Source organism: Colobus angolensis, unplaced genomic scaffold (genome assembly GCF_000951035.1).
Source record: "Colobus angolensis palliatus isolate OR3802 unplaced genomic scaffold, Cang.pa_1.0 Scaffold55, whole genome shotgun sequence".
NCBI lineage: Eukaryota > Metazoa > Chordata > Mammalia > Primates > Cercopithecidae > Colobus > Colobus angolensis.
This window is the reverse complement of record NW_012119043.1, coordinates 922,810-935,268: the sequence shown is the minus strand read 5'-3', so window position 1 is coordinate 935,268 and position 12,459 is coordinate 922,810. Positions and strand designations below refer to the sequence as shown.

Here is a 12,459-nt window from a genome sequence, read left to right as displayed (position 1 = left end):
AAAAAAAAAAAAAAGTTTGAAGGAACACCACTTGGTGTGAACAGACCCTGCATTGCTGCAGCTGGCAAAGGGAGACCCATTCTTCACGCCTCCCCAAACTCCAGTGTCTGAACCTCCGAGTGTGGCTGCCTGGTTGGCCTCTGGTCCCCTGGCTCCGCCAGCATGTGGCCCAGGCCTTGCTCCAGTCCATTTGCACGTCTGCCTGAGCACAAAGACTGGGGTAGCCATTCCCAGGCCTTATGAAGCCGGAGGAACCCAAACACACAGGTCCCACTGCGCTGGCCCCATTCCCGAGAGGAGAGAATTCGAGAGAAGTAGCAAAGGACAAGGAGGAGCCCAGCCAGGATTACCTCGTCATCCTTCCATTCCAAGAAGTCGATCTTGAAGGAGGGCAGGGAGAACTGCTGGCTCACCCCTCTCTTGTAGTGGACGGTCTCGGACTGTAGTGAGGGACTTTTGGGGCTGTATCTGCGGGGAGCCGAGAGCAGGCAGTGAGACGGCAGCAGGACGAGGGCCCTCCATGCCCGTCCCTCCCACACTGAAAGCTGGCAGGGCTGCAGACATCTGTCTTTTGGGGACCCTCTCTTGTGGGGGACAGCAAACAGCCTACATGACTACGTGGCCCTCACCCTTTCAGGGCCTTCCACAGCCTCTCTGCTCACCATGCAGCTCTGCCCACGTCAGGCCCGGCTACGATTCTTCCAGAGCCCACACCCGCCCAATCCCTTTGCCACATCCCCCAGTGCGGCTGTGCTTTTCCTTTCGATGGGGTGCCAGGCTGGTTCACTCTTTTTTTTTTTTTTTTTTGAGGTAAATCTTGCCCTGTCGCCCAGACTGGAGTGGTGCAGCGGCATGATCTCAGTTCACTGCAACCTCTGCCTTCTGGGTTCAAGTGCTTCTCCTGCCTCAGCCTCCCGAGTAGCTGGGATTACAGGTGTGCACCATCATGCCAGGCTAACTTTTTATTTTTAGTACAGACAGGGTTTCGACATGTTGGCCAGGCTGGTCCGAACTCCTGACCTCAAGTGATCCACCTGCCTCAGCCTCCCAAAGTGCTGGGATAACAGGCGTGAATCACTGCGCCTAGCTTGAGTGTTTACTTTTAGAATGAACACAGTACTTAAGTACACACAGTGCAAAATGCTCCTTCCCCAACCCTCACGCCTGCTCCCAGCAGCCTGTTCTCGGCCCCAGCAGAGACCCACGTATCACTCCCGGGGGGCGAGGGACAACGGTGGCCACACGCACCGAGGGTCTCTCTTCCTCAGCATTCAGACATGGTAGGCGTCAACACTGCTCTTTCATGTGTCCGCACACATCGGGGCTGTGCCCTGTGAACCACCACGCTGGTCCCGCTGTGGTTTTATCACTCGGTCAGGGCCCCTGAGATGGTCACCAATATCTCCCTCTTCCCAACACTCTTCTGCATGTCTTAGCCACAGGCCAGGCACAAGTACATCCCTAAGACAGGTGCCTCAAGCAGTTTCATGTCTGATAAAACTCCATGCAGGAACCCAATTCACAACCCACAGCCCCTCCCTCCACCACACCACCCTGCTTGCCTGCGGCCAGGGCTGGCTCTCCTGGACAAAGGCACACCGAGCCCAGAGGTGGGGTGGGGCGTGGGAGGGCCACCACTGTACACACAAAGGCAGAAGAGGCCTGCCCTGGATACCAGAGCCCAGCGTGGGAGGAGGCACTATAGGGGAGACCCAGGCTCAGCCTCAGTAAAACGCACAGTTAAGACACCACCCTCAGGCGGACCCCAGTTTTCTCCTGTGAGCTGTGGAGCCCTGCACACATCCCTCTGTCTGAGCCTCAGTTTCCCTGTCATGAGGCAGGGAGGGTGGCTTGCCCTGCAGCTCAAACGGATGGAGCACTGGCAGGCTGGATGAGGTCTGGGTGCCTGGGCACGGCCTCCAGGTCCTGGAATTGCTCCTGCTCTGTGATCCCTGCTGGGAGGGGAAGCAGGCCTCGTACCAGGTCCTGAGAGGAGTGGACTGTTTTCTCTGTGATCCCCACTGGGAGGGGAAGCTGGCCTTGTGCCAGATCCTGAGACAGGGGGACTGTGGCATTTCTCTTGTCACTAGCCCCCGGGGGTCTAGGACAAGGTGATACCAGCCAGGGCTGGCAGGGCATTTCTCTGCTCTCTCTAGCCTTTCTGGTGGCAGCGGAACCCTCTCTTCAAGCGCACCTGAGCTGGTTACCCAACCCCTGAGCGCTGGGGGGCAGGGAGCAGACCACCCACTCACACTGGCCTGTGACCTCAGCGCACACCCTATTTGTGGCAGCCCCCGGACACCTCCCCAGAACCCAGTTCCTCCACCATGTCGGCCAGGCCCGAGGAGGGCACCAGGACCCAGAACCCCAGCTCTTCCACCATGTCGGCCAGGCTCAAGGAGGGCACCAGGACCCAGAACCCCAGCTCCTCCACCATGTCGGCCAGGCTCGAGGAGGGCACCAGGCCCCATGGGTGTCACACACTCAACCCCAAGCAGTGGGATGCAAGAAGGGGACAGAGGGGCCTGCCCTGGTCACTCCAAATGCTCCTATACCCAATAATTCCATGCCTGTCATAGCACACAGGCATGCATTTCTGGTGTCATTAAAGAAATATAATCTGTGCTGGGCACGGTGGCTCATGCCTGTAATCCCAGGACTTTGGGAGGCCAAGGTGGGAGGATCATGAGGTCAGGAGATCGAGACATCCTGGCTAACACGGTGAAACCCCGTCTCTACTAAAAATACAAAAAATTAGCTGGGCGTGGTGGTGGGTGCCTGTAATCCCAGCTACTTGGGAGGCTGAGGCAGGAAAATGGTGTGAACCCGCGAGGCGGAAGTTGCAGTGAGTTGAGATCGCGCCACTGCACTCCAGCCTGGGTGACAGAGACTCCATCTAAAAAAAAAAAAAAAAAAAAAAAAAAAAAAACATATATATACACACATATACATATATAATACACATATACATATACATATATATACACACATATACATATATACACACACACATATACATATATACACACACACACATATACATATATATATATATAAAATCAAGTGCCAGGGCAAGGTAGAGCCTCAAAGAACAAAGTCTAGAAAAAGGGACCTGTTCCTCCCCCAAGTGCTGGTCCACAGGAAGAGCCCTGGCTGCCGGGGAGCCCAGGGCCAGAGCCCAAGAGCGGCCTCACCTGGTGGCAGGTTCCCTCAGAAGCCCCACGAGTCGTCTCCACCAGCCCCTCAGCTCGAGCACTCAGGCTCCTTTCAGGAGCACTTGTCACATGAGGGGCTGTGCACAGGACACATGGTCCCCTCCTCACACCGCCCACCCACATTTCCAGCTGAGGACACAGAGGCACAAGCAGTCACGTGCTCCAAGCCACTCAGTAGGGACAGCATTCAAAGGCTAGGCTCTCAAGCACACCCTATCGCCAGATGCAAAGCTGACCACTGAGCAGTGAGCTCCAGTGCAGGAAGGTGGGGGGTACACTCCTGCCTGTCCCTAAAGCCACTTGGGGCAGATGTGCCTTTGTAGCCTGGAGGTGGTCCTGCCAGCTCCTGCTGAAGTTGCACATTTCAAACTTTCAGGGCCAGAAGGACCCTTATTTCAAATAAAACCTCTGAAAGTGCAAATATGTAATTGTGACACAATAAAAAATAAATATTTGGTCCCGACCCCAGTTCCTGACACAGAGTCCTCTAAAACCCGTCAAGGCCGGGCGCAGTGGCTCAAGCCTGTAATCCCAGCACTTTGGGAGGCCGAGACGGGCGGATCACGAGGTCAGGAGATCGAGACCACCCTGGCTAACACGGTGAAACCCCGTCTCTACTAAAAATACAAAAACTAGCCGGGCGAGGTGGCGGGTGCCTGTAGTCCCAGCTACTCCGGAGGCTGAGGCAGGAGAATGGCATAAACCCGGGAGGCGGAGCTTGCAGTGAGCTGAGATCCGGCCACTGCACTCCAGCACGGGCCACTGCACTCCAGCGCGAGCGACAGAGCGGGCCCCCGCCTAAAAAAAAAAAAAAAAAAACCCTGTCATTTCCTGAGTGACAGGCGTGCTACGAGCCTCTTTTGTTCTGTTATTTGGTCCTTGATCTTTGCTCCCGACACAGAACTCCAAACCCTTGGCATTTCCTGGGTGGCAGGAGTGTCTTACGTGTCAATGAGGTGACTCTTGGCTCCTGTATGGGGCTGGCCGCCAGAAAGACCAAGCCATGATTAGAAACTTGGAAATGTCATCTAAGAGCTCCTGAGGAAAAACAAACAAAAACCTGGGCCAGGCGGGCTGGGCTGGTGGCTCACGGCTGTAATCCCAGCACTTTGGGAGGCCAAGGCAGGTGGATCACCTAAGGTCGGGAGTTCGAGACCAGCCTGGCCAACATGGAGAAACCCTGTCTCTACTAAAAATACAAAACTAGCAGGGCATGGTGGCACATGCCTGTAATCCCAGCTACTCGGGAGGCTGAGGCAGGAGAAGCACTTGAACCTTGGAGGCGGAGATTGTAGTGAGCGAGATCGCGCCATTTCACTCCAGCCTGGGCAACAAGAGTGAAACTCCGTCTCAAAAACAAACAAAACCACTTTGGGAGGCCGAGATGGACGGATCATGAGGTCAAGACATCGAAATCATCCAGGCCAACACGACAAACCCCCCCATTCTCTACTAAAAACACAAAAATTAGCCAAGTGTGCTGGTGCATGCCTGTAGTCCCAGCTACTCAGGAGGCTGAGGCAGATTTGCTTAAACCTGGGAGGCAGAGGTTGCAGTGAGCCGAGATCGCGCCACTGCACTCCAGCCTGACCAACAGAGTGAGGCTCTGTCTCAAAAAAAAAAAAAAAAAAACGTGGAACTGAATTTCAGCCAAGCCCCATCCTCCAGGGAGGGGACAGGGGCTGAAGACAGTGTTAATCATCAATCCTGCCTACGTGATGAAGCCTCCGGAAAAAGCTCTGAAATATGGGGTTTTCGGGAAAGCTTCCGGGTTGGTGAATACGAAGGTGGCACGCACCACCCCTTCCCCACACCTCGCCCTGTGAACCTCTTCATCTGGATCCTTTATAATCAACCAACAAAAATCAGCCAAGTATTTCCCGGAATTCTGTGAGCCACAGCAGCAACTGATCAAGCCTGAGGAATGGGTTGTGGGAGCCTGATTCACCGCTGGTTGGTGAGAAGTTCAGATGGCAGTGGGGGCTTATGACTGACGTCTGAAGTGGGGCAGTCTTGTGGGACTGGGCCCTCAATGTGCTGCACAAACTCCAGGCAGCATGAGAACTGAAACGAGTCACAGGACTCCAGCTGCTTCCCACAGAGAAGAGGGGAGTCCCTGGGGTGGGAGAAGCCCTCACATGGTGGTCAAGTCCTGGGAGTATGGTAAGAGAGCATGGTTTGGTTTTCTCCCTCTGGTTACTAAGGCAGAGAGAAGCCTCCCCAAGGAGCCCGGGGACCCCCAGCCCAGCTGGTGCCAGTTGCCTGCGGGACTCACACTGCCCTGCCGTTCAGGAACTCCTCCGACGCCTGGCAGTAGATGGTGATGGCCACGCGGGCATCAGCATCGAAAGTGAACTCCAAGCTGTAAAGCACCCGGGGCTTGTCGCCGTCCTCAGTGGGGCTGTCAGCGTCGTCTTTGTACCTACCCCAGGCGGTGGAGAGAGAGGCAGCGGATCAGAGGCCACATCTGCGAAGGCTGCCTCCTGCCCTACCAGGCTGAGGGGCCGTGGAGGCGGCTTTGTGGACACAGCCCACTTCTCCAGTAGACATGGGGGCCGTTTCCTATTTGGACACGAAAGCCCAATGGTCCAGGGCTTGCCTCTCCTTCTTCCCGCCCACAGAAGACGGGGTACATGCTTTTGGTTCAGAGACACTCCCAGATGCCTCAAGTCTAGTCGGTTTAAGCAGTTTCTGAACCTACTGAAATCTGGTGCTGGGTCATTCCTGGCAGTGGGGGGGTCCGTCCTGTGCATGGCGGGAAGTCAGCACCCCTAGCACCCACCTGAGATGCCAGGGCACCCCACGTGGCTGCCTCCAGACACTGCCCAGGGTCCCTGTGAGGCACAGCTGAGAAGCCCTGGCTAAATGGCGCTCGTTTCACATGCCCTTTCCCTCAGTCCAGGGCAGCCTCTGACTCCACACGGGAGGGTGCAGAAATGGGGGCCCCTCCCACCTGCCCTTTTCCTCCAGTAAGCCAGAACCTCTGCCCCGGGCTGCGCCCCACAGAGCCACAGGGTCCCCAGGGGCAGGGCGAAGGTTACCTCACCAGCCGGAGGGAGTCTTTGCGGATGTTCACCAGGCTCCGCAGCGTCTTCACGGGCTCGTGAGGGGCAGGAGTGACGTAGGGAAACTAGGAGGAAAACCACAGGGCCGCAGGCGACTCCCTCAGGAGCGGCCAAGGACAGAAAACGGGTCCGGGCGCAGCGGCCACAGCCCCAACGAGTATCCCTGGGCTCTCGTCCCCGTGTTAGAGGCTGTGTGGGTACGCTGTCCTCATTTACAGGTAGAAGCTGCAGGCCACACAGCCCGCACATGCAACAGCCAGGACCAAACCACCCTGTGCAAATCCGGCCAGGCAGCCTCAACGCCCGATTCCTACACGCTGGGGCTGCCCATCCCCAGTCTGCTCTCCCAGGCTTCCCACATCCATCACTGCCCGGAGCAACCTCAGCCCCTTCCTTGGGCCCCACTCTTTCCATCCTCAAAGCTTCCTACGAGCACCCCCGCCCCAGGCTGAGCCCCTAGATCCCCCAACATTTACTGGCTCCTCCGGCCTCCTGTCCCCCAAGGCCTGCACCCTCTCACCTCCTCCTCTGTTCCCAGGCCCCCTGCCTTTCTGCTCCTCCTGGAGGGGCCTCCTTCCCACCTATCACGGCTTAGTTCAGCCACGGCCTCTCCAGTGGAGTCTCCCTTTCTGCCCTTTCTCTCTTCTACCCATTTGTCCTGTGTTAACTGTCCATACTCCCACTAGGTAGCAGAGGCAGGGTCTGCCTTCACCCTAGGCCCTGGAAGAGTGATAGGCACACAGCAGGTGCCAAATGTGTGCTGAACAAACGGACAGCTCACAGTACTCGCGTACTACGACAATATTCGAATGTGCCCGCCTCTGGCAACGAGGGGAAGATATCAGCCAGCTGTCTATATCTCTCCTTTGGACCATGTCTCTTGCCCACTGTTCTAGGGAAAGTAAATTTTTTTTTTTTTTTTTTTTGAGACAGCCTCACTTTGTTGCCCTGGCTGGAGTGCAGTGGCACCATCTCGGCTCACTAAAACCTCCACCTCTCAGATTCAAGTGATTCTCCTGCCTCAGCCTCCTGAGTAGCTGGGATTACAGGCACGTGCCACCACACCCGGCTAATTTTTTTTTTTTTTTTTTTTTTTTTTTGAGAGACAGGGTTTCACCATTTTGACCAGGCTTGTCTCAAACTCCTGGCCTCAGGTGATCTGCCCTCCTCAGCCTCCCCAAGTGCTGGGATTACAGGCATGAGGAACAATGCCCGGGGTCTGTAAATACTATTTTTCCTTTTAAAGAAAGTCATCCAAGAAAGCTGGAATCAAATCCACAACGTTCTGCAGCCATTGCAACCCAGACGCACCCGTTCAGTATGGCTGCTCTGTTTCTCAGTGACCTGCCCCTGGCCACGTGGCCTCTAAGGGGCAGCACCAGGACACAACCCATTCCAGGGCACGTGTCCACACCCAAGCTCAACTGGAACCCTGTCAGGAGCTCTGCCCCGTTTAGGGGTGATTTGGTGCCCGTCTGCCCTCATGGCTGGGATACAGACCGCTGGGGACAGGGGCCTCCCACCCCCGCAGCCCAGTGAGAGCCCTGTCCAGACCCACCTGGACTGGGCGGCTGCCCAGGAAGTTCAGGTCCATGTTCTCTCCAAAGAGGTAACCTTCAGGGTGAGGGGTGTCAAATTTCTCTCCTCCCATGAAAAAGTGCGAAGCAAAGTAGTTTCCTGTTTAAAAAAGGAAACATGATGATAGATTGGTTTTTTGCTTCTGAGACGGAGTCTCGCTCTGTCACCCAGGCTGGAGTGCAATGGCGCAATCTTGGCTCACTGCAACCTCCACCCCTTGGGTTCAAGCGATTCTCTGCCTCAGCCTCCCGAGTAGCTAGGATTACAGGCACGTGCCACCATGCCCGGCTAATTTTTTACTCTTAGTAGAGACGGGGTTTCACCATGTTGGCCAGGATGGTCTCCAACACCTGGCCTCAAGTGATCCGCCCGCCTCAGCCTCCCAAAGTGCTGGGATTACAGGTGTGAGTCACAGTGCCCAGCCTGCAAACACAGTTACAGACTCTGAGTCTGAACACAGATGTGGGAACACAGATGTGGGAACATCTGATGGCCAAGTAGCCCAGTCCTGAGAAAGGCTCCACCTCAGGGGAGCTGGTGCAGACAGGCCAGCGAGTGTCCCCCACACCTTCTGCCTCGGCCACCTGGCCTCAGGCCTTCCAAAGTGGCCTCCTGACCTCCCCACACCGCCAGCCTCAACACCCTTACCTAGACAGCTCCTCACTGCTCACAGCCCGTCAGCCAGCCCCCAGCTCCAACACCACTTTCTTCTGTGGTGGCCTGAGCTGTGTTCCCGATGAAGACAAGTTCAGGTCCTACCCCACATCCACCCCCTACTTGTGCATGTGACCTTATTTGGAATTAGGGTCTTTGCAGATGTAATGAAGCTAAGATGAGGTCATACTGGATTGAAGGGCTCTAAATCCAGTGACTGGTTCTTAACAGAAGGAGAAGAGGGAGGTGTGGACACAGACTCGTACGAAGGGAAGACCAAGGGAAGACAGAGACAGAGACTGGAGTGATGCGGCCACAAGCCCAGGGGTGACAAGGAGTGCCTGGGGCCCCAGGAGTGGGGAGAGGTAAGGAAGAGTCCTCCCCCAGTGCCTTCAGGGAGCGTGGCTCTGCTGACAGCTTGGTTTCTGACATGTGCCTCCATGACCGTGAGAGAATACATTTCTGCATCTTAAGCCACGGTTAGAGGTCATTTGTCACAGCCACCCCGAGAAATCCTTACACATTCCCTGACCCCAGATTAAGTCACCCCACCCCCAAATCTGAGCCCTGTGTACTTTCCACGTCAGCATCAAGCCCGGTTTAAAGTCTCTGTGGATCTGGACTAGTTCGTTCAGTCTGACTCCCGCGTGAGGGCGGTAGGCTGTAGGCAGCACCCATCAGCACCCTGGCACACTTAGGCACGAGATCTGCGCTTCTCCTATGAGGAGGGGATGAACAGCTGGGCAGCCTCAGAGACTTGCACTCAGAGCCCTGCTGAGGAACACTGAGAGTATGGCCTGGATTCTTGACCTCACACCCAGATCCAGCCCCGTTTCTCCCGGCACACAGTCACTGAGGGGAGAGCCCAGGTGACCACAGGGGCCTGTAGATTTCAAGGATGCTCAGACTACATGGTCCTCAACCTCACATATTGCAGGGACTTCCGGGAATTCTCAGAATCCCCACTGGGGGCCCCAGAATCCCTATTGCTTCTCAGAATTCCCATCTGAGGCCAGGTTGGCCCTTCCCGGGGCCCTCAACGGGAATTCTGAGACCTTCAGGCCCTGCATGGCCTATGTCCTTCCTGAGAACCACGGCTCCAGTTACAGTTCGCCCAGCCACGGCCAGCAAGAGTAGCCGGGCCCCAATCATGAGTCCAGGATGCTCCACCCGAGGGAGGTGGCCCAGAGCCAGGTGCCCAGCACAGCTGATCCTGACTGCCAGGAACAGTGGGCAGGAGCCATAGCCCCACCTAACCCCCCATGCAGAACAGGGACCACTGAGAGGTGATGACGACCAGAAAACAAGAATAAAGCGGCAACTACTTCAGCAAGTGGGACGGCCTGATTTTATGGACCATCACGCAGCTGTTGGAACCAAGCTGATCTAGACATACCGACGTGGATTGAGTCACAGAGTATTTGCAGGTTAAAGAAAACAAGGTAACACATTGCAAGATCATTTTCTGAGGGGTCACTGCACGCACTGAGATGTGCACAGCACAAATTGTGAATACACAGAGAATGTTCTGGAAGGACACACCCACGAGGCTGCCAGGGAAATTGGTGCAGAGCAGATGAGGGGTGGAGCAAAGCCCACGTGGTGGTTTTAAATCAAAAGGAAGAACACCTGCAGTACAGGTGAGCCCAGGATGCCTTCTCCAATTACCTGGGCCTTGCAGGTAGCCCCACCACATTGAAAGCTTCAGTGCATCTTAATATGCTAAGTCTTTAAAGGTGAATTTTCCACACGGCCTATGGGAGGTCCAGGGGTCACAAGGCACACCATGCCTCAGGACATGGTGGTCTCCAGACGCTGGTCTCGGGCTTGGTCCGCCTTTAGCTCATCCAGTCTCAAGCCCAAGTCATGGAGCAGGGCTGAGGGAGGGCCCGGCCCAGAGCCACCTGCCTGACCTCCAAGACACACACCATCTTCATGAAAACCACATGAAGGACTTGGCTGCTGGGAACCTCCTGCACTAGCCACTGGCAGACAAGGGCCACAGCAGCATGGCAAGAGGGTGTGGGAAGCCCGCTGACCCTGCTGACCAGCCCAGGACCCATCACTGGGGGCACCCTTAGCAGTAACCAGTCCCCACCCTTCCAGGCTCTCCCCAGAGCTGACGTAGTAAGGTGGGGTCCAGAAGGCCAGGCAGCCTTGGTCTGCAGGGAGACTCAGGAGTGGGCTTGTCCCTGCAAGGCCTTCCAGGCTGAGGCACCGGGAACTCCATGACCCCAGGCAGGAGACAGGTCCCTGGTTCAGAAGCCTTCTGCTCCAACCTCCTTCTAGGGCACCTTCAAGGCACAACCACTTTGTGTCCAAGAAGCCCTCTGAGGTTCCTCTCTGTAGGCAGATGAGCGAGGTGGCCAGCCTCCACGAGGGCCCCCAACGCATCTCACCTCCCAGCTGACATATCTCTGTGTAGACCGCACCCACACCAAACAGGGCTGACCAGGTGACCAGTGAGACTTCGTGAAAATGGTGTGTGGCTTCTAAGGCTCTGGGGGAAGCTGCCACCATGCTGTGAGGACACCCAAGCAGCCCCATGGACAGGTCCACGTGGGGAGGACCCGAGGCCTCCTGCTAAACCCAGCACCAGCATGCCAGGCCTGTGAGCCAGGGAGGCAGCAACTCCGTGCCCAGGCAAGCCCTCAGATGACCACAGCCCACCCACAGCTTTTTTTTTTTTTTTTTTTTTAGACAGGGTCTTGCTCTGTCACTGAGGTTAGTGTGCAGTGGCACGATCACTGTAGCCTTGGACCTCCTGAGCTCAAACAATACTCCTGCCTCAGCCTCCCAAGTAGCTGGGACCATGGTGTGCACAATGTCTGGCTCATTTTTGTTTATTTTTTGTAGACACGGGGTGTCACTATGTTACCCAGGCTGGTCTCAAACTTCTGGGCACAAGCAATCCTCCCACCTTTGCCTCCCAAAGGGCTGGGATTACAGGCCTGAGCCACCATGCCACAGCCTGAGCGAGGACTCATGAGTGATGGTGAGCCAGAGCCCTCCAGCTGAGCCATTCCCAGTTGCAATCCACACCATGAGGTAGTAAGCGCTGTGCTGTGCTAAGCCACTAAATTCTTAAGGAGTCACCCAGAAAGAGACATCGAATCTTTGAGATGTGGTCTCAGTGACTGTCATTCTCTTCTCCTGGCTCCCAGTTCGACTTCATTTCTACAGTCACAGTCCTGGTTAGAGCCTCTGGCACCATCTGCCCTGTGACTGTGCCCATTTGCCAGTCTCCCCACATCTCCTGGGTCCCCAGGTCTGTTTCTGGACCCACTGCCCTCAAAACCCTGCTGGTGTCCCAGCCACACTGGGGCAGGTCCCAGTCTCCCTGCAGCCTCCAAGGCCCCAGACAGGGCCACTCTGCCAGCCCCGGCCCGTTCACACCTCGGGGCCCTGGAGTCCTCAGCTCATCCAGCTCTTCCCTGGAGCTCCGGCTCCACCTCAAGCTGCCCCCTCCACAAGGCCTCTTCTGACACCCCTTTTACAACTTGCCAAGTCCCCAATACCCCCGCTTGCTGACCAACCTTCCCACTCCCCTTTCCGGCCTTATTTTTCTCCACAGCGCTTTTCAGCCTGGTGTTCTAGATGGGAGGCTCTAAGATCTGACGGTATGCAGTTTTAAGCTTCAATAACTTCAGAGAAAGTAATTAAGCTGGGCCGGTGGTTCATGCCTGGGAGCTTTGGAAGATCAAGGCAGGAGGATCACTTGAGCCCCGGAAGTCAAGACCAGCCTGGGCAACATACGGAGACCATGTCTCTACAAAAAAATTCTTAAAAATTAGCTAGGCATGGGGCCGGGCGTGGTGGCTCATGCCTGTAATCCCAGCACTTTGGGAGGCCGAGGCGGGAGGATTACGAGGTCAAGAGATCAAGACCATCGTGGCTAACACGTTGAAACCCTGTCTCTACTAAAAATACAAAAAATTAGCCAGGCG

The 12,459-nt window shown here is 55.9% G+C and overlaps 1 protein-coding gene across 1 annotated transcript in view; it reads right to left on the bottom strand.

Moving 5' to 3' along the window:
* Window positions 1–7,954, bottom strand: part of MGRN1 (mahogunin ring finger 1, E3 ubiquitin protein ligase) — a 41,033-nt gene extending 33,079 nt beyond the window's left edge. The window contains exons 1-4 of the mRNA XM_011961420.1: window positions 7,839–7,954; window positions 6,257–6,345; window positions 5,491–5,637; window positions 351–468 (exon numbers count right to left, since the gene is read on the bottom strand). Of these exons, the coding sequence (XP_011816810.1) occupies window positions 351–468; window positions 5,491–5,637; window positions 6,257–6,345; window positions 7,839–7,931 (447 nt within the window). The 5' untranslated portion in view covers window positions 7,932–7,954. The remainder of the gene's footprint in view (window positions 1–350; window positions 469–5,490; window positions 5,638–6,256; window positions 6,346–7,838) is intronic.
* Window positions 7,955–12,459: the final 4,505 nt, after the last annotated feature.